Source organism: Doryrhamphus excisus, chromosome 5, assembly GCF_030265055.1.
Source record: "Doryrhamphus excisus isolate RoL2022-K1 chromosome 5, RoL_Dexc_1.0, whole genome shotgun sequence".
In the NCBI taxonomy this organism is placed as follows: Eukaryota; Metazoa; Chordata; class Actinopteri; order Syngnathiformes; family Syngnathidae; genus Doryrhamphus; species Doryrhamphus excisus.
Window position 1 is genome coordinate 14942991 of NC_080470.1, and position 24551 is coordinate 14967541.

General features: G+C 40.6%; 2 protein-coding genes across 8 annotated transcripts in view; both read left to right on the plus strand.

Annotated features, from left to right (window-relative positions):
* insrb (insulin receptor b) overlaps window positions 1-8281 on the plus strand; it is a 128840-nt gene extending 120559 nt beyond the window's left edge. Inside the window, exon 23 of the mRNA XM_058073090.1 lies at window positions 531-8281. Within this exon, the coding sequence (XP_057929073.1) occupies window positions 531-885 (355 nt within the window). The 3' untranslated portion in view covers window positions 886-8281. The remainder of the gene's footprint in view (window positions 1-530) is intronic.
* A 3265-nt stretch (window positions 8282-11546) lies between these two features.
* arhgef18b (rho/rac guanine nucleotide exchange factor (GEF) 18b) overlaps window positions 11547-24551 on the plus strand; it is a 99341-nt gene continuing 86336 nt past the window's right edge. For 5 of the 7 annotated variants that reach the window (XM_058072730.1, XM_058072728.1, XM_058072727.1 and 2 more), the window contains exon 1: window positions 13604-13679. In XM_058072730.1, coding sequence (XP_057928713.1) covers window positions 13604-13679 — 76 coding nt within the window. Of the gene's footprint in view, window positions 11633-13597; window positions 13680-24551 lie in introns of those variants that run through there. The other 2 variants (XM_058072731.1, XM_058072732.1) reach the window with 2 other exon arrangements.

Consider the following 24551-nt stretch of genomic DNA (forward strand, 5'->3'; position numbering starts at 1 on the left):
ATTAAATACTTTTGAAAGATTGGGCGGGCCGTATTCAAACACTTGGCGGGCCGGATGTGGCCCCCGGGCCGTAGTTTGCCCACTCCTGGTTTAGATTCTGTTCCACAGATGGCGCTAATGCACACGAAAGCTGCTTGCCAACCGCCAATAAACAACAGAAGAAGAAAAACACCACGAAGAAGAAGGCACCCTGACAACTTTCCGTTTGAGCGGGTACAAGATACCTCAATCGGATTGGTTAAAGGAATATTCCATCCCTGTTCAATTCTTTCCGTTTGAGCAAATAAACCAAAGTGAATTGGAATATTTGGGTCCATGTATACTATTGACATAATGGCTATTGACATAATATTTGCAAATGATGATTAATAAATGTTCATTGTCACGCTTTGTGACATTTGGTGTTGAGTGAGGTCCGATTGTCCTGGTGTGGGGACACTTTGACGTCTGTATGACATGTTCTTCTAGTCCATGTAGGAATGTGTGTCGTCCTCCTCCTAATCTGTGGGTCTGGTCTTCTGAACACGCAGGCACAACTTAATGCAGATGTGCTGGCAGTACAATCCCAAAATGCGGCCCATGTTCCACGAGATCATCGAGATGCTGCGGGAAGATCTGCACCCGTCTTTCCAGGAGGTCTCCTTCTTCTACAGTGAGGAGAACAAGGTCCCCGAGAGCGAGGAGTTCGACCTGGACCTGGACAACATGGAGAGCATCCCCCTGGACCCGTCCTCTTACTCGCAGAGAGAGGAGAGTTTAGGCAGGGACAGCGGGCCCTCTGTGGCCCTCAGGGGGAACTATGAGGAGCACGTTCCTTACACCCACATGAACGGCAGCAAGAAAAACGGACGCATCTTATCCTTGCCCAGATCCAGCCCTTCCTAACATTTCCTCGAAGACGACGTGGACCTGGCCCAAAACCTCAACCATCCTTCTTTCTCCTCCATCCCGTTCTCGTTTCCTCCTTTGTCCTCCTCAACCCACACGGATCTCAGGACTTTTAACTTTTCTTCCTCATGGCTGCCAAACAGGCTCGCAAGGGATGCAAAACAGCACGCCTCTTTTCCGCTTGTGGCGGAAACACACACACACAGAAACACACACACACACACACAAAGAACTGTGAACACAACAAAGCTGGCTGCTTCTGTTCCACCTCCTCAGCACTTGGTGGCTCTCCTTCTCCTCCTGCTAAACTTCCACTCGAGTCTGCTGACTTTTTGTACCAAGATGGTGGCCTTGTGACGCGTGGCCTCCCAAGGAAGACGCCAGTTCCTCAGCTGGCGTTTCCTTCTTTTCACGTTGGATCTCTTTGGAAGGCTGGGATGAATCCATCGTAGAACAAACGGCTCATCCCGAAGCAACATTGGCTTTTTTTTTTTTTTTTTTTTTTTAGAATTCCAAAACAATGCGCATATTGATGGGGTGAATAGTTTTAATTTATTTGCTTTTTTTTCTTTGTTTTCGTACGTGTCCTCACTTACTATACGGCTGAAGGATATTTAAACAGTTATTCATTGGACAAAGGAGTTCCTCAGACTGACCAATAGCTGCTGCTGCTGCTTTCATATATTTTACTAGCTATAGAAATATATAAATTTATATAATATATAGTGTATATATAGAATCTTGGTACCGAGGTATCAATGTTTTATATATATAATATATCATGTTTTTGTATATAGTTCATATTTGTAATATTTTTCATCAAAAGCTTTGTTAGTATCTAGATTATTTTCTTTTCCTTCAAATGTTTTTATTTTTGTAGCCCCCACAAATCCGCCATCAGTGCTCTGGTGGTGAGAGAGCGCCCGGGTGGGAAATGCGTTCTATTTTTGTTGTTCAATCACACTCGGGCCTCCCGGAGGAGACTTTTTATTTTTAAGGATGATGAAAAAAAAGAGGAAAAAAGCTTTAAAAAAAAAAAACAAAAAAAAAACAACTAGGAGGAATGACGTCACATGACGCGTGTGGTGAGGCCTGATGAATGTATTTCCTGTTTGATAGCAGCACCAGTCCTCCTGTGGTCGTCTTATAGGTTCTAGGTTCCCCTCAATTTGTCACGGTTCTCCTCAGCTTCCAGCAGACGACGGCGATAGAGACGATTCCGACATCTTTTCCTTCTGTTTTTCCTTTTTGTTTGTGAATGAAAGGGGTTGATGGAACTGTAAATCCCCCCGCTAGGTGGCGCCACTACACCCTTTTTGTGCTTTGTTCCACTTTGTACGCCTGAGAAAAGCCCAGATATCTGGTGCCTGGGTTGCCGTGTGCTGGTTCTGCAGCCGTGGCGTTTGGGCTAGCCGCACATGCTAACCTACCTTGTAGTGCTGCCTGCTATACTCCTGTCTCCACTTTGCTGCAACAGCCCTCAGTCTCCACTTGGAAAAAAATGACTCCTTCGCGCGGTCGGTAGTTACGTGCTGGCAAGGAACTACAGGAGGCCCTCCGCCTCCCCCCCCACTTTGCTGCAACTGCCCTCAGTCTCCTCTTGGATAACTCTTTAAATTGGACAATCTGACATACTGACAAGTAAACACAGGTGACTCTCATTTTACTATAGCGGCCCTTAGTCTCCTATTGGATAAGATTAGGCTCCTTAGGCCCTCAATCTCTTATTAGATACAATTACAGTAGTCTCTATTACATGGCTAATAGCCACATGCTATAGTGACATGTAAAGTATAGTGATCCTCGTTCATCTCCACTTTGTTGCAACTGCCCTCAGTCTACTCTTACTGTGTCCTGTAGTCTCATTCTGACAAGTAAATAAGACCTTGGTATTACAGTTTGCTTTATCTACCCTTAGTCTCTTGTTGGATAAAATGTGTCCTCTTCTGTGGCAAACAGTTGCGTCCAGTTAGTCCAGTTATTGTCCATACCATGGCCAATGGTTATGTACTGTAATGACAAGTAAATACAGAGGACCCTCTGTACTCCTGTCTCCACTTTGCTGCAACAGCCCTCAGTCTCCACTTGGAAAAAAATGACTCCTTCGCGCGGTCGGTAGTTGCATGCTGGCAAGGAACTACAGGAGGCCCTCCGCCTCCCCTCACTTTGCTGCAACTGCCCTCAGTCTCCTCTTGGATAACAAGTAACTCTTTAAATTGGACAATCTGACATACTGACAAGTAAACACAGGAGAACCTCATTCTCCTCCATTGCACTGCTTCTGCCCTCAGTCTCCTCCTGGATAAAATTACTCCTGACTGAAGCCAATTGTCACATTGTGTCGAGTAAATAGCGGAGTTAAACTTCCCAGTTTGGTGTAGCTGCCCTGAGTCTCTTATTAGACATAATTAACCTCCTCCTGTGCTCAAAACGTGCGTCCTGGTGAGTAAAAACAAGCTCCTCCTCCCGCCACTTTGTTGCAACTGCCGTAGTCTCCCTGTGGATAACATGCATCTCTTTAACTTGGGAAATCTCACATACTGACAAGTAAACACAGGAGAGCCTCATTGTCCACCGCACTGCTACTGCCCTCAGTCTCCTACTGAATAAAATTACTCCTTACTGTAACCAATAGTCACACTCTGGCAAGTAAACACAGGTGACTCTCATTTTACTATAGCTGCCCTGTCTCCTATTGGATAAGATTAGGCTCCTTAGGCCCTCAATCTCTTATTAGATACAATTACAGTAGTCTCTATTACATGGCTAATAGCCACATGCTACAGTGACATGTAAAGTATAGTGATCCTCGTTCACCTCCACTTTGTTGCAACTGCCCTCAGTCTACTCTTGGATAAACATACTCCTTACTGTGTCCTTTAGTCTCATTCTGACAAGTAAATAAGACCTTGGTATTACAGTTTGCTTTATCTGCCCTTAGTCTCTTGTTGGATAAAATTTGTCTTCTTCTGTGGCGAAGAGTTACGTCCAGTTAGTCCAGTTATTGTCCATACCATGGCCAATGGTTATGTACTGTAATGACAAGTAAATACAGAGGACCCTCATTCATCACTTGACCACAGCTGCCCTCAATCTCCTATTGGATAAAACTACAGTAGTCTTGATACCATGGTCAATAGTTGCGTACTATAATGACTAGTAAATACCTATACAGGAGATCTTCATTCTCCACTTCACAACAGCTGCCCTCAGTCTCCTACTGGGTAAAACTACAGTAGTCTTGATACCATGGCCGATAGTTGCATACTGTAATGACTAGTAAATACCTATACAGGAGACCTTCATTCTCCACTTCACAACAGCTGCCCTCAGTCTCCTACTGGATAAAACTACAGTAGTCTTGATACCATGGCCGATAGTTGCATACTGTAATGACTAGTAAATACCCATACAGGAGACCTTCATTCTCCACTTCACTACAGCTGCCCTCAGTCTCCTATTGGATAAAACTACAGTAGTCTTGATACCATGGCCGATAGTTGCATACTATAATGACTCGTAAATACCTATACAGGAGACCTTCATTCTCCACTTCACTACAACTGCCCTCAGTCTCCTATTGGATAAAACTACAGTAGTCTTGATACCATAGTTGCATACTGTAATGACTCGTAAATACCTATACAGGAGACCTTCATTCTCCACTTTACTGCAGCTGCCCTCAGTCTCCTATTGGATAAAACTACAGTAGTCTTGATACCATGGCCGATAGTTGCGTACTATAATGACTAGTAAATACCTATACCGGAGACCTTCATTCGCCACTTCACTACAGCTGCCCTCAGTCTCTTATTGGATAAAACTACAGTAGTCTTGATACCATAGTTGCATACTGTAATGACTCGTAAATACCTGTACAGGAGACCTTCATTCTCCACTTTACTGCAGCTGCCCTCAGTCTCCTATTGGATGAAATGTCTCCAATGATCCCATGTTGACAAGTAAACACAGGAGGCCCTCATTCTCCTTTGTTGGAGTGACTTGAGGCTGATTGTTGTATTATTTAGAAGCGGGTCAGAGCACCAGCGTGACCGGCAGCACTCGAGTGCCACCAAAGCCACGGGAACGCCCTCATTGCCCTCAGTGCCTTCTCAATACGGGAGTCCCTGGAAGAAAAGCATAGCTGGGGGTGTGTCTTCACACGGGGCTGACGCGCTACGAACACTGTGAACATTAAACTACGCTAGCTCCTTTCCATGCTGCCCAGAACTCGTGTGTGAGTTGGGATGTAGCAAAACTGTTAGCAAATAGAAAACGGCGTGAGCGAAGGGGTGGAGCCATGCCACAGCCTACGTTGTTATGGTTATCTCACGGTTATGTTGTGGTTATCTTATGGTTACGGTTTGTGGCCAAGAGTCTACCCCAGTGCACACGGACCAATCCATCAACATGGCATCATCGCCAACGCACTCGAACCCAAACGCAAAACAAACTCTTGAGCTTTTCTGCCTTACACACACAGACTCACATTAGCTTAGACGTCCATAATCCAACATGGAAGGCAAAACCTGCATCAGATTCTTTCAAAGAGTTAGCAAGAAAAATATATATTAAAAATATATATAAAGATAGTATACACACAAACTGCTTAACAAATGTACCAGAGTGGCCCCCAATGGAAGGTTGATGCCACTATGGTAACATTAAAATGGATTTTTATCAAATACATTTCTGCAATGTGGAAGCTCTTTCACCAAATGGACGCTAATCATTATTGAGGTTTGCCAGACAACTTCCTCCTCCACTTTGCTGCAGCTGCCCTCAGTCTCCTCATGGATAAAATGTTTCTCCTGGCCTGCATCAGCCTGCACAACTTCTGTGCTTCGTTTGGGAATTTCAAGTGGCTCCATGACAATTTTACCCCATTTTTTTTATGATTTATTTATTTAACGGTTAGCCCGCCAGCGTGTTGAAGCGTTCTAATATATCTAATACCAACATTCTTTCCAATCAATAACATCTTCAGTTTCGGACAGATTGGTAAAGCCTGTTTGTGGCAGACTGTCTGATAAACGTTCCCAGGTGGGCAAAAACTGGCCTGCGATGTCAAAACGATATTCATGTATTTTTAGCATTTATTAATTTTCATATCAATTTCACATTGGTCTTGTGCTGAGATGTTAGAAGCCCCCCCCCCCCCCCCCCCCCCCCCGATTGGCATCCACTTCATTCCATTTTAGCATTGAATGAAGTCAAGGAAATGTGTGTCAATATCGCACCGGTACCCCACCCCCACCCCGTTGTGGATTTGAACATTTGGATTCGTGAAGCAAAAGCACACTAGCTAGAAAGTTATGGATGGACGGCTACCTTAGCGACCGTTTATATCAGACAGGACCCCCCAACCCCCTCGAATGACCGTCTTTGTTGGAGACAATCAGGAAACTCCTCAGTTCAGCTTGGAATACCCCCCCCCCAACCCCAATCACCCACCCCAACAGTGCCTTGCGCCTGCATAGACAAAGACAAAAGACAGAACGCCCTCCCCCCACCCCAAAAAAAGTCATCATTTTGAACTTGTTTTCCATTTTTTGGTTTTCAATCTTCAACTTTTTGGTGAGTTGGTCAGCCAAAATCTCATCCATCCTCAGCAAACACGCCGCATTGGACCCCCCCCACCCCCCACACACACGTGTTGATCGCCATACACGAAAAAGAGGTAGCTCATCCCGAGGGTTGGTTTTCCATTCTTCCCATCATGTTGGAAACTCGACTTGGAAATGAAGCCAAGTCATTTCTTTGGTTCTTCTTACCCAAAACACATTGGTCATAATAAGAAGACGGACATCCTGAAGTCTTCTTCTTCACTTGGACTCCCATCTTTAGTGGCGCTTGTTCAACTTTGGTGAATAAAAGCTCTCGTTTGCGTACGCAGTTATGGATGATATGGATGGCTTGGGTTTCTTGTTGGTTTGAACACCTGGCGACACTAAAGGTTCCGTCCTTGGACCAACCCAGTCATGACAACCACAACACGGGTAACCATCAATTGGTTATGAGCAGGAACGTTGCCATACCGAAAGGGTAGCGCTGCGGGCTACGGTAGTGCTAGCGACAGATGGTCGGCGACATTACCGGCCTTTTATGGCATACACGATTTGTTTAGGGAAATCAGCTGATACTGATTGGTAGCCGTAAATATATACAGTAAACCTCGGATATATCAGATTCAATTGTTCCCACTGGTTTTGTCCGATATAAGCGAAATCCGTTATATGCGTATACCGGAAAATGTCCGTTTTACGCATATATCGGATTTATATCTGGTATATGCGTAAATGGGATTTTATCCGTTATAAAAAGGCACTTCCTTGACTATGTTTCCAATGTACCTGGACGCGCAGGCAACGCTGCAAACGCTGCAAATGACGTATAGCGGCCTGTCACGATTCGGCGAATCGGAGCGCCACGATGCGGCCATCCGATATATGCGAGGAAAATTTCATGGAAATGCATTGGAACGGGACTGGAGATTTTGTCCGAAATAGGCGAAATCCGTTATAAAAAATCCGATATATGCAATGAATTTTTATTGGAAATGCATTACAGAAAAATTGGTTCTTTTTTATCTGTCCGTTGTGAGCGAATTTCTGATATATCCGAGTCCGATATATCCGAGGTTTACTGTACCGACAATCATTTTGGCAACTATTGATTTTTTTAATAACATTTTCATACAATAAATGATTGTATGTACAATGTACACCTATTGTTTTTTTTTTGTTTTGTTTTGTTTTTTTCAAAGAACGATGATTTAGCATTTAATCCCAAAAGTGAAATCGGAGTGAATTTCCAAGGAAAGTTTCCAAGGTGACGAATGTCGAGTGGCCTCTTCCACCCTCATCTTGTCTTCAGTCTAGGACGACAAGCAAGCATTTATTCTTTTTATTCTCTGCAGTGTTACCTTTTTAGAAAAAAAAAATTTTTTTTTTTCATTTTTAGCCAAAGTCGGGAGGGCAAAAAAAAAAAACACAAATACTTTTTTTTTTTGTTTCTTACTGTAAACTTTTCCTACTCTTGTACATGATGAATTTGTTATCAATGTGTGTATATGACGTCAGTTTTTCTAAATGAATGGGAGAGGATATTTTTATGGTTGTTGACGAGTCGACCCTGTGGAAACACACACACACACAAACACACACTTGGTGGCCTTTTTTTGGCCGCCCGTCTGGCTTTTCAATTTCATGCGGTTTTCAACGTGGGCCCGACAAATTCATGTGTTTTTCTGGTGTTGTTTTCCACTGAGGCGTGTTTAGGTGGTGTTGTTGAGTAAATAAGGTGTAAACTGGACGAGACCACTGCACATCCTTTCAGAGAGGAAGAAGACGAGAACGATGAAATAAGCTACAAAGATTTTTTTTTTTTTTTTGGGGGGGGGGGGGGGGGGGGGGGGGTTCAACTAGTCACGTGACGAATGAAGTACTGCTGAATGATGTGGGTCTGCCTTGTGGACACGTCACATTGTGGCCGGAGCTGTCCAGTGGTCTGCTCCAGTTTGACACAGCAGCAGTACAGTACTAGTAGTACTAGCGGTACTATAGTAGTACTATACTTTGTCTCCTCGGTGCACATACGCTCCTTTCTGTAGTCGCCACCCGGCTGCGTGTAGTCGTGCAGGATACCTCTTTATGTTGGTTGCTCTTTGGGAACTGTTGTGTATGTTTGTGTAGTCCAAAGCCCAGAGAGATGGCTTCATCCCTCACACTGGATCCAATGTGCCATTACCTTGATGTATGTACCGCGTATATCCACACACACACACACACACACACACACACAGAGGCAAACGTGACACATATTGTACAGGATCAACAAAAAAAAAAACATGACAAAAATGTGCCATGACTAAATGAAACGCTTGACAATTTATTTTTTCTATGTTTTCAAAGGAGAGCCAAGTAGTGACATGTACGGAAAATGTTGCAATGATATGAAAATACAAATCTTGCTGTGTGTAAATTATTCAACAATTAATTGTTTATATTAAAATTATGAATATAAAAATGATTCGAGATGTCTTTTCTTTTCTTGGGGGAGGTAGAAGCCATCAGCTCTTTTTAGATCTACTTATTAAATCAACATTTAATTGTAGTTTTCTGGACTTTTGTTCCGACTCAACATGGCAACACCACTTGATGACTAGCGGTGTGTCGGTCATGAACGTACGGGTCAAAAAAACTAGTTGAATGAGGTCACAGACAGTGTCGATCAATCTCTCGGTCTCGGTCTTTCAGTCAGCTAACCCCACCCACCCACAGAGCGAGACACGACGATAGGATAAGACTGACTCTGCAGCCAATCCTAAAAAATTTTGCAACTGAACGGGTATTTTAGGGGCGGAAACTTTGCTCATTCCGTTGACAAAAAAGAACTAGTTCTTTGACCCGTTCGTTCATCATCGACACCAATAGAGCCGATGCACATGCAAATCGATGCATCGATTAATATCGATTAATTTATCCTACCATGATGAAAAGTTATACTTGACACGTCGGTTAAAGGTAAGTATCGACGGGTTTTTGTGCGTTTTGTAAAACAAATGCGATTCAGTTGTTGAATTTCAGCCTCGATTGGAGACATTTTGGGAGAATATGGCCAATCATCGAAATGTCTTCTTTTTGCCAACTCAGGTTTAAGCAGGTCATCGTTTGTTTAGATCCTTTCTCATATTACAAGCCTTGGCAGTTTGTTTTCATAGAATTTAGGGTTTTTTCCACACACACACAATAAAAGCTTTTTTTAGAAAAACGTTTTTTTTAGAAAAACGTTTTTTTTTTAGAAAAACGGTTTTTTTTTTAGAAAAACAGTTTTTTTTTTAGAAAAACGTTTTTGTAAACGTTTTTTTAGAAAAACTTCGTTCTTGTAGGATGCCCACTTTTTTTTCTTGAAAATAAAAAACTGAGCTGTCATTGATAAATATAAAATAGTCATATGATTTATTTTCTTTTAAAAATACAATTACAAAAAATACATTATTTTTCAAAATAAACACATAGCTTATGTCTAGTAAAATTACCACTTTTTTGGAAAATGAAAATTTGGGTATAATCAAATAAAAATTTATTGTCATTGATAAATATTAAATAATAGTGGGAGTTTTTTCTAAAACAAAATGTAAATTTTTTTTTTTATAAAATCTAACTTCATTCTTTTTCCAAATTTTTTCTTGGAAAAAAACACGTTTATTTTCATTGAATTTTTGATAATAAAATTGTAATTGATAAATATTAAATAATAGTGGGAGTTTTTTCTAAAACAAAATGTAAAAAACATGTTTTTTTAAATAAAATCTAACTTCATTCTTTTTCTAATTTTTTTCTTTGAAAAAAAACATGTTTATTTTCATTGAATTTTTCATAATAAAATTGTAATTGATAAATATTAAATAGTGGGAGTTTTTTCTAAAACAAAATGTAAAAAAAAATTTTTTTTTGTAAATAAAATCTAACTTCATTCTTTTTCTAAATTTTTTCTTGGAAAAAAAAACACGTTTATTTTCATTGAATTTTTCATAATAAAATTGTAATTGATAAATATTAAATAGTGTGAGTTTTTTCTAAAACAAAATGTAAAAAAATTTTTTTTTAATAAAATCTAACTTCATCCTTTTACTAAATTTTTTCTCGGAAAAAAAAAAACATGTTTATTTTCATTGAATTTTTCATAATAAAATTGTAATTGATAAATATTAAATAATAGTGGGAGTTTTTTCTCAAACAAAATGTAAAAAATGTTTTTTTTTAATAAAATCTAACTTCATTCTTTTTCTAAATGTTTTCTTGGAAAAAAAACACGTTTATTTTCATTGAATTTTTCATAATAATATTGTCATTGATTAATATTAAATAATAGTGGGAGTTTTTTCTTAAACAAAATGTAAAAAATTTTTTTTTAAATAAAATCTAACTCCATTCTTTTTCTAAATTTTTTGGGGGAAAAAACATGTTTATTTTCATTGAATTTTTCATAATAAAAATATGATTATAAGATGACCTTTTATTGTATAAATACAAAAAAACTTTTCTATTTAAATAAAATCTAACTTCATTCTTTTTCTAAATTTTTTCTTGGAAAAAACATGTTTATTTTCATTGAATTTTTCATAAAAAAATATGATTATAAGATGACCTTTTATTGTATAAATACAAAAAAACTTTTCTCCAAAAAATTAACTTTTTCCCCAATTTTCGACAAAGATATGGCTTTAGTGTACGTAGTAGAACTTTTTGTTGAATAAGATTAGAAGTCTTCTCATTCAGCTCCAAGACATTATCATTTGACGATTGAGTTCATCTTATCACTTTTGTGGCAAAGTAATGACTTCCTGATGGTCATCTTCAAGAAAAAAAATATTTTCTCCAAATTTCTCCCTAAATTTTGCAGAGTTAAATTGAAGTTCCATCCATCCATTTTCTGTGCCGGGTCCTCATTGAAGTTAAGTGAGGTAAGTATTACTTTTTCTCCGTAAAGTTGAAGCCTGAAGTAATAAAGAAAGAATAAAATACAGTAAAGTAGAAATAAGAGTTTATTGCCTTAGTGTGTGTTGTGTTATAAAAGGAGTGTAGGAACATTGCCCAATGCGTGTGCAGACTCGAGCGAGGGCGTACTTGACTGACAACACGGATGAGGAACTCCAGCAGACTAAGTCGTGTTTGTACCAAACGACACAAAGAGGAAGCTGAAGGCCAGCCGACTGAAGACCTTCATATTCCTACAAACTGTACGTACACTTTATGGAAATGCATCTGTGTGTGTGTGTGTGTGTGTGTGTGTGTGTGTGTGTGTGTGTGTGTGTGTGTGTGTGTGTGTGTGTGTGTGAGTGAGAGAGAGGTGTGTGTTTTCTGCTTTTCTGGTCTCTGTGGGAAAGTTGTGATCCTTTTCCACTTGAAGTGTGGTGAAGCGGAGGTGACGCTGATCCCTGCTTCCACTTTGCCTCCAGCCAGCATTGAAGCGCCGTGAAAAAAAAAAAACACAAATCATTCTTCAAGGTGTCACGACTCGACGTACTCCTTCTCCTTTGGCACCTTAAATCCTCCCGAAGGAGGCCATGACATCAACAAAGGCCAGAGGAAGCGTCACCCAATTCCCAATCCTTATGTGAAACATATTTATTTCCCATTTCTGTGCGTATGAGAAAACAGGTTAATTTCAGCTAGCTAACAATGCTGTCATTGGGACACACCAATATCGACAGTGAAGCCTTCTAAAAAAATGTAGCATTGTTTGATATCCATGCTGTAATCATGTATTAACACGTACACTGATACTGCAACATGGAATAGTTGCAGTATTTTTGCCATATTTGTAGGATTTAAAACTTCTTTTCTCATCACATTGATACACATACTTATGCTAGTTCCGTCAACAACACTACCGATGTCGGATGTCTGTGTCAGAAGACTTGTGCTCCATTCGTCAGGTCAAAAATGCTGACGGCAAACCAGCATCTTGTTGAGTCTTAGTAGCCAAATGGCGAGCTAGCTTAGCTGCTACAATAACAATATGGCTGTAGCTCGGTTAGTAAACAAGTCGCTTATGTAAAATGGAACACTGTTGGTGAGGGCTATAGCGTCCAAATAGATATTTCGCATGACGCTCATTGTTAGCTAGCTCATATTAACTGGAATTAACTAGAATGCACAGAAAAGGGAAATACAGTATATCGGAGTCGGATATATCCGACTCCCGTTCCAATGCATTTCCATGAAATTTCCCTCGCATATATCGGATGGCCGCATCGTGGCGCTCCGATTCGCCGAATCGTGACAGGCCGCTATACGACGTCATTTGCAGCGTTTGCAGCGTTGCCTGCGCGTCCAGGTACATTGGAAACATAGTCAAGGAAGTGCCTTTTTATAACGGATAAAATCCCATTTACGCATATACCGGATATAAATCCGATATATGCGTAAAACGGACATTTTCCGGTATACGCATATAACGGATTTCGCTTATATCGGACAAAACCAGTGGGAACTATTGAATCCGATATATCCGAGGTTTACTGTATGTGTTCCCCTTTAATTGGCATGAATTTCCATCAATAGGGGGCGACATTTTCAATGGGAAACACGTGAAGGAAAATACTGAATAATGGAAAACTTCTTTGGTTGTCACTGTCGTTTTCATAGGAGCTTCATAGGATCCTGTCACAAGTTTAAGGAAGCCATCTTTTAATCATGACGGTCATGGCATTTCAAGCCGACGCTGGTCGGCATTCTCCGTTTTCTGAGCATGTGACCTTGTCTAATTTCACTTTCACTTTCCTTGATGCATTGCCATGAGAAGTGTCTGCCTCCTGTTTTGGAGACATCATGAAGGAACAAAAAAAAAGAAGAACAAAAGTGACGTTGTCCTTCCTCATGACTAGGTGTTCTTCCGCCGCACACAACTACTTCTCTTTTTCTCCTTCTCTGATTTGAATGATTTCTGACCAGGAAAAGGTCTGAGGTTCCTGGTAAAATGATGGCTTCATCCTGGTTGCTTCCATCAAGTAGTGGAACAGCAAAATAGAAGATGTAAACAACGGATCTGCACCTGCGCTCCACCTTCATCTATGAACGGAGAAGTCTATGAGCGGCAAGTCTCCTCCCCTTTCTGACTCTCATGCTCGCTCCTCCTCCTTCTCCTCCTCGTCTTCCTCATGCGGTGGTGCCGCACTTGAACCCGACCTCCTTGCTGTGCTGCTGCCATGGCGGACGCTCCTCTCAACAACTCCTGGCCCTCCTTTTCCAGGCTGTGGATGAAGAGGTGGTCCTTCAAGAGAGGTAGGACTTTTTCAAGATGTTGGAGGAGTTCATGGGGTGTAGGTTTGGAGGTGTTGCCATCAAAGGAAACTTCCCAAACTGCAGGCAATAGCAGTCCTCCTGTTTTAGCGATGGATGGATGGATGGATGGATGGATGGATGGATGGATGGATGGATGGATGTCTTGTGTGTTACCTTCAGAGCAACATGGAGCAACATCAGAGACAAACAGGATGTGGGGGATGCTGCGTGTCTTTGTGTAGCTCCGCTTCCAAACATCATCAAAGCTTCTCGCTCTGTCAGATCACTTGTTTTCATGTCGGTTCTCACCGCAACACACGCGCTGGCAAACCTGTAGACACCGTGACATTACTGTCATCACAGCATTTCTATACTTGTTTTTGAATGATCATATTTATTATTAATGGAAAAATACTTCCCATGTACCCTGAATGCCTCATGAAGTCTAAAGACACGATCACACAGATCATACCACAGTTATTATAGTTTGGGTATTTATGCTTCATTCGGCATCTTGTTTCTTCAAGCATTGACATTTGTGTTTTCTCTGGTACTTGAACGCATCATAGACACATTTGGTACTTATTCATTTTCTTAAATGTTCTTAAAAATTGCCTTTCTTTGAACAAAATCTGTTTAAAAAAATGTCAAAAAAGTGGCAAATGTGTGATAAAAAACTTTAATATTAATATTATGGGAATAAAGTCCTAAATTTAATATATTTATTCTCTGAAAAATATGAGAAAAAAATAATAAATTTACAGTTTTTTTTTACAATTTTTTATTTTTTTTTACATTTATGAGAATAAAGGCGTAAACTTGTGAGGAAAACCTCTGCCCAAGATAAAATTAGTCCCCCCATGTCATAGCTGTTTCAGGCAATGCCTGTTACCACGGATTATTAAAATAATCTGAGATTTTGAAAAAAAGTCGTAAATTTACAAAAACAAAGTTGTAAATGTACGAGAAAAAACTCGTAAAATTGTCAAAAATTTATAAGAATAAAGTCGTAATATTGTGTCAGCGGGAGAATAAAGTTGTAAATTTCCCAGAAAAAAAATCATCATTTGACAAGAATAAAGTTGTACATTTATGAGAAAAAAAGATTGAAAAATCCAGAAATCTGTCATAAATTGCCAAGAAAAAAAAGTTAGCTTAATGTAACGGCTAAGGACATGCTAATGTAAATGCTAACTCCTCAACTGCTCTGTTTTGCTGCCACGTTCTAAACGCTAACACGTGTTAGCATTTATTATCATACATTTCCCACTTTATTCTCCTACTATTACCACTTTTATCCAAAATGTAAGGCTTTTTGGTTGTGATAAAAAAAAACTTTAATATTAATATTACGGGAATAAAGTCCTAAATTTAATATATTTATTCTCTGAAAAATATGAGAAAAAAATAATAAATTTACATTTTTTTTTACATTTTTTTTTTACATTTATGAGAATAAAGGCGTAAACTTGCGAGGAAAACCTCTGCCCAAGATAAAATTAGTCCCCCCATGTCATAGCTGTTTCAGGCAATGCCTGTTACCACAGAGTATTAAAATAATCTGAGATTTTTGAAAAAAAAAAGTCGTAAATTTACAAAAACAAAGTTGTAAATGTATGAGAAAAAACTTGTAATATTGTCAAAAATGTATAAGAATAAAGTCGTAATATTGTGTCAGCAGGAGAATAAAGTTGTAAATTTCCAAGACAAAAAAATCCTCATTTGACGAGAATAAAGTTGTACATTTATGAGAAAAAAGATTGAAAAATCCAGAATCCTGTCATAAATTGCCAAGAGAAAAACAGTTAACTTCATGTAACGGCTAAGGACATGCTAATGTAAATGCTAAATCCTCAACTGCTTTGTTTTGCTGCTACGTTATATATATACGTTAACACGTGTTAGCATTTATTCTCATACATTTCCCACTTTATTCTCCTACTATTACCACTTTTCTCCAAAATGTAAGGCTTTTTGGTTGTGATAAAAAAAACTTGAATATTACGGGAATAAAGTCCTAAATTGAATATATTTATTCTCTGAAAAATATGAGAAAAAAATAATAAATTTACATTTTTTTTTACATTTTGTTTTTACATTTATGAGAATAAAGGCGTAAACTTGCGAGGAAAACCTCTGCCCAAGATAAAATTTGTCCCCCCATGTCATAGCTGTTTCAGGCAATGCCTGTTACCACAGAGTATTAAAATAATCTGAGATTTTGAAAAAAACTTTGTAAATTTACAAAAACAAAGTTGTAAATGTACGAGAAAAAACTCGTAAAATTGTCAAAAATTTATAAGAATAAAGTCGTAATATTGTGTCAGCGGAATAAAGAATAAGAATTTTTGGTTCACTAAAAGAGTCACTGCTTTATTAGCTAAAAAGTGAACACACAACACAACTGAGGAACTAAGAGTACCTGCGCTAAAGCAAACTTAACTAGCACTAGCTTAGTAGCTAACAAGCTAGCTATCGAGGGAACCGACCCACAGTTACCAACAAGCTAAATGTACACTAGAGTAAGACCGTTAGCCACATTGTTACTCCTCCACTCACCTGCTGTACTCTATATACTATTTACTATATACTATATACTATATACTGTGTGTGTACAGCGCCACATGAAGGTCAGTACACGCCATCCACAACGGCTTGATGATGCGCCTCAATCATATGATGACGATGATGCCTTCAGGTTCCTCTTGTGATTGGCACGCTGCTTCTCTATTTCCCTTTTACTCTTGTCTCATGCAATCTTTGACAGTAACATCAATAATATGTGCAGTACTATTAGTAGTATTTTATCATAATTATGAGGGATAATTATCGTTCATAATAATCATCATCATAAAGCAATTTCAGCATGATAATCATAATATCAATTGTCAGTATTACTATGAGTAATAATAATTATTACATATTACATAAACTATTACATACATGTAATAGTTGTTTTTTATAGGGCGGCACGGCGGTCGAGTGGTTAGCGCGCAGACCTCACAGCTAGGAGACCAGGGTTCAATTCCACCCTCGGCCATCTGGGGGCTTTCTCCGGGTACTCCGGTTTCCTCCCCCATTCCAAAAACATGCTAGGTTAATTAGCCACTCCAAATTGTCCATAGGTATGAATGTGAGTGTGAATGGTTGTTTGTCTATATGTGCCCTAGGATTGGCTGGCCACCAGTCCAGGGTGTACCCCGCCTCTCGCCCCCGCGAGTAGAAAATGAATGAATGAATGTTTTTTTTAAATAATTTTTGTAATAATGTATTATTATATCAGTAGTAGTAGTTGTTATTGATATTACAGTAAACCTCGGATATATCGGATTCAATTGTTCCCACTGGTTTTGTCCGATATAAGCGAAATCTGTGATATGCGTATACCGGAAAATGTCCGTTTTACGCATATATCGGATTTATATCCGGTATATGCGTAAATGGGATTTTATCCGTTATAAAAAGGCACTTCCTTGACTATGTTTCCAATGTACCTGGACGCGCAGGCAACGCTGCAAACGCTGCAAATGACGTCGTATAGCGGCCTGTCACGATTCGGCGAATCGGAACGCCACGATGCGGCCAGCCGATATATGCGAGGGAAATTTCATGGAAATGCATTGGAACGGGACTGGAGATTTTGTCCGAAATAGGCGAAAGCCGTTATAAAAAATCCGATATATGCAATGAATTTTTATTGGAAATGCATTACAGAAAAATCGGTTCTTTTTTATCTGTCCGTTGTGAGCGAATTTCCGATATATCCGAGTCCGATATATCCGAGGTTTACTGTACTACTACTTACTGCTCTTATTACTGAGCAATAAGACTGAAGTAATATTGGTGTTTTAACAATGAATAGCTTCATAAGAGTGGATGGTGTTGTTTATGTTGAAATATGTGGAATAAAGACAAACAGTAAAGTAAGGACAAAGTAAAGTAAAAATGATGTCCAGGAGTACAAGATGATTACTTTTATGTTTTATGTAACATCTGATGATTCTCACTTAAGGTGCACGCACACCGAGGTGACGGCTGACTATATATAACAAGGCCACCATGCAACACACACACATACACGGGCGTGTGATGCAAGGCCGACCATAAAAGGGCGTCCGTGTCCATGTTTACATAATGTAGCCAGGACTCAGACAAATGAACGCTGGCGTGTGATTTTGACTTATAGAAAATAGAGTAGATGATCCACGCTGCCGTGTTTACACCACAGCATCTCCGGCGGCCATGTTGGGAGGGAATGGGCGTGGATGCTTCATGGCGGGGTGTCCGCAGCAGTCGGTGTCTCATGATGACAACTTCTCCAGTCAACCACACTCATGACTCATTTAGGAGTCAGTCCAAATCCAAGTCTTTGCCGAAACAAAAGCCTTTGTCGTGGGGTCAACTCCTGAGTCTACTTACTCACTTGAGTCTGTGTCGAGTCAAGGAAATTTGAGTAGTCGGTGAAACTCGAGTCTTCGTCGCACACCCGTGAGTCTTTGTCGAGCATCAACGGGTCAGTCCAACCCAAGCCTTTGTCAATCACATTTTTAGTCAGTGTAACTCGAGTCTTGGTCGAGCACTCGTGAGTCAAGGAAATTTGAGTAGTCAGTGAAACTCGAGTCTTCGTCACACACCCGTGATTCTTTGTCAAGCATCAACGGGTCAGTCCAACCCAAGCCTTTGTCAAGCACATTTTTAGTCAGTGTACCTCGAGTCTTGGTCCAGCACTTGTGAATCACTGAAGCTTGCTTCTTTATCGAGTTACACTCATGTCTTCATCAAGTACTTCAAGTAAGTCAGTCAAATGTGACGCATTGCCAAAGTGCAAGTCTGTGACACCAAAGTCTTTGAGTCAGTTAAACTCTAGTCTTGTCGAGCACTAGTGAATCAGTGACGCTCGAGTCTTCATAGAGTACCCATGAGTCAGTGAAACTCGAGTCCTATATCGACTACCCGAGAGTCAGCGTAACTTGACTCTTTGTCGAACGCGTGCTAGTGAGTAAAATTCGATTTTTCATCAACTTTGAGTCTTTGTCAAGCACTCGTGAATCAGCGAAGCTCCACTCTTCATCAAGTACTCATTACTTAGTCCAATTTGAGTCTTTGTTGGACACCCCTGCAAGTCTGAAACTAAAGTCAGTGTCAGTGACACCTGAGTCTTCGTCGAGCATCTGCAAGTCTGTAAAACTCAAGTCTTTGAGTCAGTCAAACTTGAGTCCTTACAGAGAACTCATGAATTGGTGAAGCTTGACTGTTCATCGAGTACCCATTAGTCAGTGAAATTTGAGTCGTTTTTTTAGGCACCTGTGAGTCAGTGAAACTCGAGCACCTACAAGTCTGTAAAACTCAAGTCTTTGAGTCGGTCAAACTTGAGTCCTTACAGAGAACTCATGAATTGGTGAAGCTTGACTGTTCATTGCGTACCCATTAGTCAGTGAAATTTGAGTCGTCTTTTGGGCACCTGTGAGTCAGCGAAACTTGAGCACCTGCAAGTCTGTAAAACTCAAGTCTTTGAGTCGGTCAAACTTGAGTCCTTACAGAGCACTCATGAATTGGTGAAGCTTGACTGTTCAGTGAAATTTGAGTCGTCTTTTGGGCACCTGTGAGTCAGCGAAACTCAAGTCTTCATTGAGCGCCCTGGAGTCCATGCACTTTAAGTCTTTGTGAGTCGGTGAAACTTGAGTCTTCATCAAGTACCCGTAAGTCAGTCGAATGCGAGTCATTGTCAATCCACGAGTGAGTGAGACTCAAGTGCAACTCTTTGAGTCAGTTAAACTCTAGTCGTGTCGAGCACTAGTGAATCAGTGACGCTCGAGTCTTCATTGAGTACCCATGAGTCAGTGAAACTCGAGTCCTATATCGACTACCCGAGAGTCAGTGCAACTTGACTTTTCGTCGAACGCGTGCTAGTGAGTAAAATTCAATTTTTCATCAACTTTGAGTCTTTGTCAAGCACTCGTGAATCAGAGAAGCTCCAGTCTTCATCAAGTACTCATTACTTAGTCCAATTTGAGTCTTTGTTGGACACCCCCGCAAGTCAGTGAAACTTAAGTCAGTGTCAGTGACACCTGAGTCTTCGTCGAGCACCTGGAAGTCTGTAAAACTCAAGTCTTTGAGTCGGTCAAACTTGAGTCCTTACAGAGAACTCATGAATTGGTGAAGCTTGACTGTTCGAGTACCCATTAGTCAGTGAAATTTGAGTCGGTTTTTTTGGGCACCTGTGAGTCAGTGAAACTCAAGTCTTCATTGAGCGCTCTGGAGTCAATGCACCTTAAATCTTTGTTGAACACTTGTGAGTCGGTGAAACTTGAGTCTTCATCAAGTACCCATAAGTCAGTCGCATGCAAGTCATTGTCAATCCACGAGTGAGTGAGACTCAAGTGCAACTCAAATGACTCAAGTTTTTGTCAAGTAATGAGTCAGTGAAACTCGAGTATTTGTTGAGCACTTGTGAATTAGTACCCATCAGTCACCGAGTACCCGTTAGTCAGTGAAATTGAGTTGTTTTTTTGGGCACCTGTGAGTCAGCGAAACTCGAGCACCTGCAAGTCTGTAAAACTCAAGTCTTTGAGTCGGTCAAACTTGAGTCCTTACAGAGCACTCATGAATTGGTGAAGCTTGACTGGTCATCGATTACCCATTAGTCAGTGAAATTTGAGTCGTCTTTTGGGTACCTGTGAGTCAGCGAAACTCAAGTCTTCATTGAGCGCCCTGGAGTCAATGCACCTTAAGTCTTTGTTGAACACTTGTGAGTCGGTGAAACTTGAGTCTTCATCAAGTACCTGTAAGTCAGTGGAATGCGAGTCATTGTCAATCCACGAGTGAGTGAGACTCAAGTGCAACTCAAATGACTCAAGTTTTTGTCAAGTAATGAGTCGGTGGAACTCGAGTATTTGTTGAGCATTTGTGAATCAGTACCCATCAGTCATCGAGTACCCATTAGTCAGTGAAATGGAGTTGGTTTTGTGAAGTGCAGAAAGGGGAAGGGAGTTGATTTGTGAAAAGGAGAAATTTCTTACAGTTGTGTGCTACTGCAAAAATACAAGCACAACAATAAATGTAATACTTTGAAAGTACAGATCCTCGTTTCCCCTCCCTGGGCGTATATCATGTAATGCACAGTATACCAGCACGCATGTGTGTGTTTTTGCGCCTGAATCATGTGATGTATGACCTTTTGAGGAGAAAATCAACAGGCTGCATCGAAGGGGAACGGAGCCAGCCGGGCTTAGTCTCAGGCAAAAAAAATGTTCTTATGAAATGAGACTTACATAAGCTGTCATAACTGCGGCTTTCCCCTTCTCTGATGCCGCGGCTGAATTCGCCGAGGTTACCAGGACACGCCGAGTCGCCTCAGGAGACTTTTTTTGGTACTTGAAATCCTTGAACTTCTTTTGGTCGGGGTGGTGCCAAGTGGGTTGCCTTATGGTTCCTAATGCTGTGTAGTGTGTATACCAGGGGTCTCAAACTCAATTTACCTGGGGGCCACTGGAGCTAGGGTCTGGGCAAGGCTGGGCTGCATCATGTTTTCCAAAAAAAAAAAAACGTATTTATTAAAAACGAAAAAATGAAATATGAATAAACTTTGCTTTGGTTCTGATTTTCTACAATAAAAGCTCTGATAAAACATTCCACTGTTCTCAAATATCTTACTTTTTATTTTTTTACACAAAATAAGATGAAAAATAAATAAACAAATCAAGAATAAAAAATATCAATTAATCAGTAATAAATAAATAAATATAATAATAATAATAATAACTAGAAAATTCCCGCGGAAATTTTGATGGACTTGCCACCTGTGCTGTGAACCTCGGGCCCGGTGTGCCAACGGCTACCGTGCTAGCACCTAGCAAGAACGCCTCAAGTACTGAAAAGGTTGATGCAGTCCCATAGTGTCACCACATTATGCCATGTGTCTATTTGCCTTTAGACATTCGTAAATTAGCTAAAATGCTAAAATGCTAACATGCTAACGGCTACCATGCTAGCACCTAGCAAGACAGCCTCAGGTCCCGAAAAGTTTGGGGCAGTCCCATAGTGTCCTCACATCATGCCATGTGTCTATTTGCCTTTAGACATTCGTAAATTAGCTAAAATGCTAACATGCTAACGGCTACCATGCTAGCACCTAGCAAGACAGCCTCAGGTCCCGAAAAGTTTGGGGCAGTCCCATAGTGTCCCCATATCATGCCACGTGTGTATTTGCCTTTAGACATGAGTAAATTAGCTAAAATGCTAACATGCTAACAGTCATCATGCTAGCACCTAGCAAGACAGCCTCAGGTCCCGAAAAGTTTGGGGCAGTCCCATAGTGTCCCCATATCATGCCACGTGTGTATTTGTCTTTAGACATGAGTAAATTAGCTAAAATGCCAACATGCTAACAGTCATCATGATAGCACGTACCATGACAGCCTCAAGTCCCAAAAGTGGCCAGGCGGTCCAATAGTGTCCCCACATCATTCCATGTATTTGCCTTTAGACATGAGTAAATTAGCTAAAATGCTAACATGCTAACAGTCATCATGCTAGCACCTAGCAAGAGACCCTCAAGGTTAGAAAGTGCCAAGGTTGTCCTGTAACATCCCTACATCATGCCATGTGTGTATTTGCCTTTAGACATTCGTAAATTAGCTAAAATGCTAACATGCTAACGGCTACCATGCTAGCACCTAGCAAGACAGCCTCAGGTCCCGAAAAGTTTGGGGCAGTCCCATACCATGCCACGTGTGTATTTGCCTTTAGACATGAGTAAATTAGCTAAAATGCTAACATGCTAACAGTCATCATGCTAGCACCTAGCAAGACAGCCTCAGGTCCCGAAAAGTTTGGGGCAGTCCCATAGTGTCCCCATATCATGCCACATGTGTATTTGTCTTTAGACATGAGTAAATTAGCTAAAATGCTAACATGCTAACAGTCATCATGCTAGCACGTAGCATGACAGCCTCAAGTCCCAAAAGTGGCCAGGCGGTCCGATAGTGTCCCCACATCATTCCATGTATTTGCCTTTAGACATGAGTAAATTAGCTAAAATGCTAACATGCTAACAGTCATCATGCTAGCACCTAGCAAGAGACCCTCAAGGTTAGAAAGTGCCAAGGTTGTCCTGTAACATCCCTACATCATGCCATGTGTGTATTTGCCTTTAGACATGAGTAAATTAGCAAAAATGCTAACATGCTAACAGTCATAATGCTAGCACCTAGCAAGACAGCCTCAGGTCCCGAAAAGTTTGGGGCAGTCCCATAGTGTCCCCATATCATGCCATGTGTGTATTTGCCTTTAGACATGAGTAAATTAGCTAAAATGCTAACATGCTAACAGTCATCATGCTAGCACCTAGCATGACAGCCTCAAGTCCCAAAAGTGTCCAGGCGGTCCGATAGTGTCCCCACGTCATTCCATGTATTTGCCTTTAGACATGAGTAAATTTAGCTAAAATGCTAACATGCTAACAGTCATCATGCTAGCACCTAGCAAGAGACCCTCAAGGTTAGAAAGTGCCAAGGTTGTCCTGTAACATCCCTACATCATGCCATGTGTGTATTTGCCTTTAGACATTCGTAAATTAGCTAAAATGCTAACATGCTAACGGCTACCATGCTAGCACCTAGCAAGACAGCCTCAGGTCCCGAAAAGTTTGGGGCAGTCCCATACCATGCCACGTGTGTATTTGCCTTTAGACATGAGTAAATTAGCTAAAATGCTAACATGCTAACAGTCATCATGCTAGCACCTAGCAAGAGACCCTCAAGGTTAGAAAGTGCCAAGGTTGTCCTGTAACATCCCTACATCATGCCATGTGTGTATTTGCCTTTAGACATGAGTAAATTAGCAAAAATGCTAACATGCTAACAGTCATAATGCTAGCACCTAGCAAGACAGCCTCAGGTCCCGAAAAGTTTGGGGCAGTCCCATAGTGTCCCCATATCATGCCATGTGTGTATTTGCCTTTAGACATGAGTAAATTAGCTAAAATGCTAACATGCTAACAGTCATCATGCTAGCACCTAGCATGACAGCCTCAAGTCCCAAAAGTGTCCAGGCGGTCCGATAGTGTCCCCACGTCATTCCATGTATTTGCCTTTAGACATGAGTAAATTTAGCTAAAATGCTAACATGCTAACAGTCATCATGCTAGCACCTAGCAAGAGACCCTCAAGGTTAGAAAGTGCCAAGGTTGTCTTGTAACATCCCTACATCATGCCATGTGTGTATTTGCCTTTAGACATGAGTAAATTAGCAAAAATGCTAACATGCTAACAGTCATAATGCTAGCACCTAGCAAGACAGCCTCAGGTCCCGAAAAGTTTGGGGCAGTCCCATAGTGTCCCCACATCATGCCAAGTGTGTATTTGCCTTTAGACATGAGTAAATTAGCTAAAATGCTAACATGCTAACAGTTCTAATGCTAGCACCTAGCAAGACAGCCTCAGGTCCCGAAAAGTTTGGGGCAGTCCCATAGTGTCCCCATATCATGCCATGTGTGTATTTGCCTTTAGACATGAGTAAATTAGCTAAAATGCTAACATGCTAACAGTCATCATGCTAGCACCTAGCAAGAGACCCTCAAGTTTAGAAAGTGCCAAGGTTGTCCTGTAACATCCCCACATCATGCCATGTGTGTATTTGCGTTTAGACATGAGTAAATTAGCTAAAATGCTAACATGCTAACAGTCATCATGCTAGCACCTAGCAAGAGACCCTCAAGGTTAAAAAGTGCCAAGGTTGTCCTGTAACATCCCCACATCATGCCATGTGTGTATTTGCCTTTAGACATGAGTAAATTAGCTAAAATGCTAACATGCTAACAGTCATCATGCTAGCACCTAGCAAAGACCCTCAGGGTTAGAAAGTGCCAAGGTT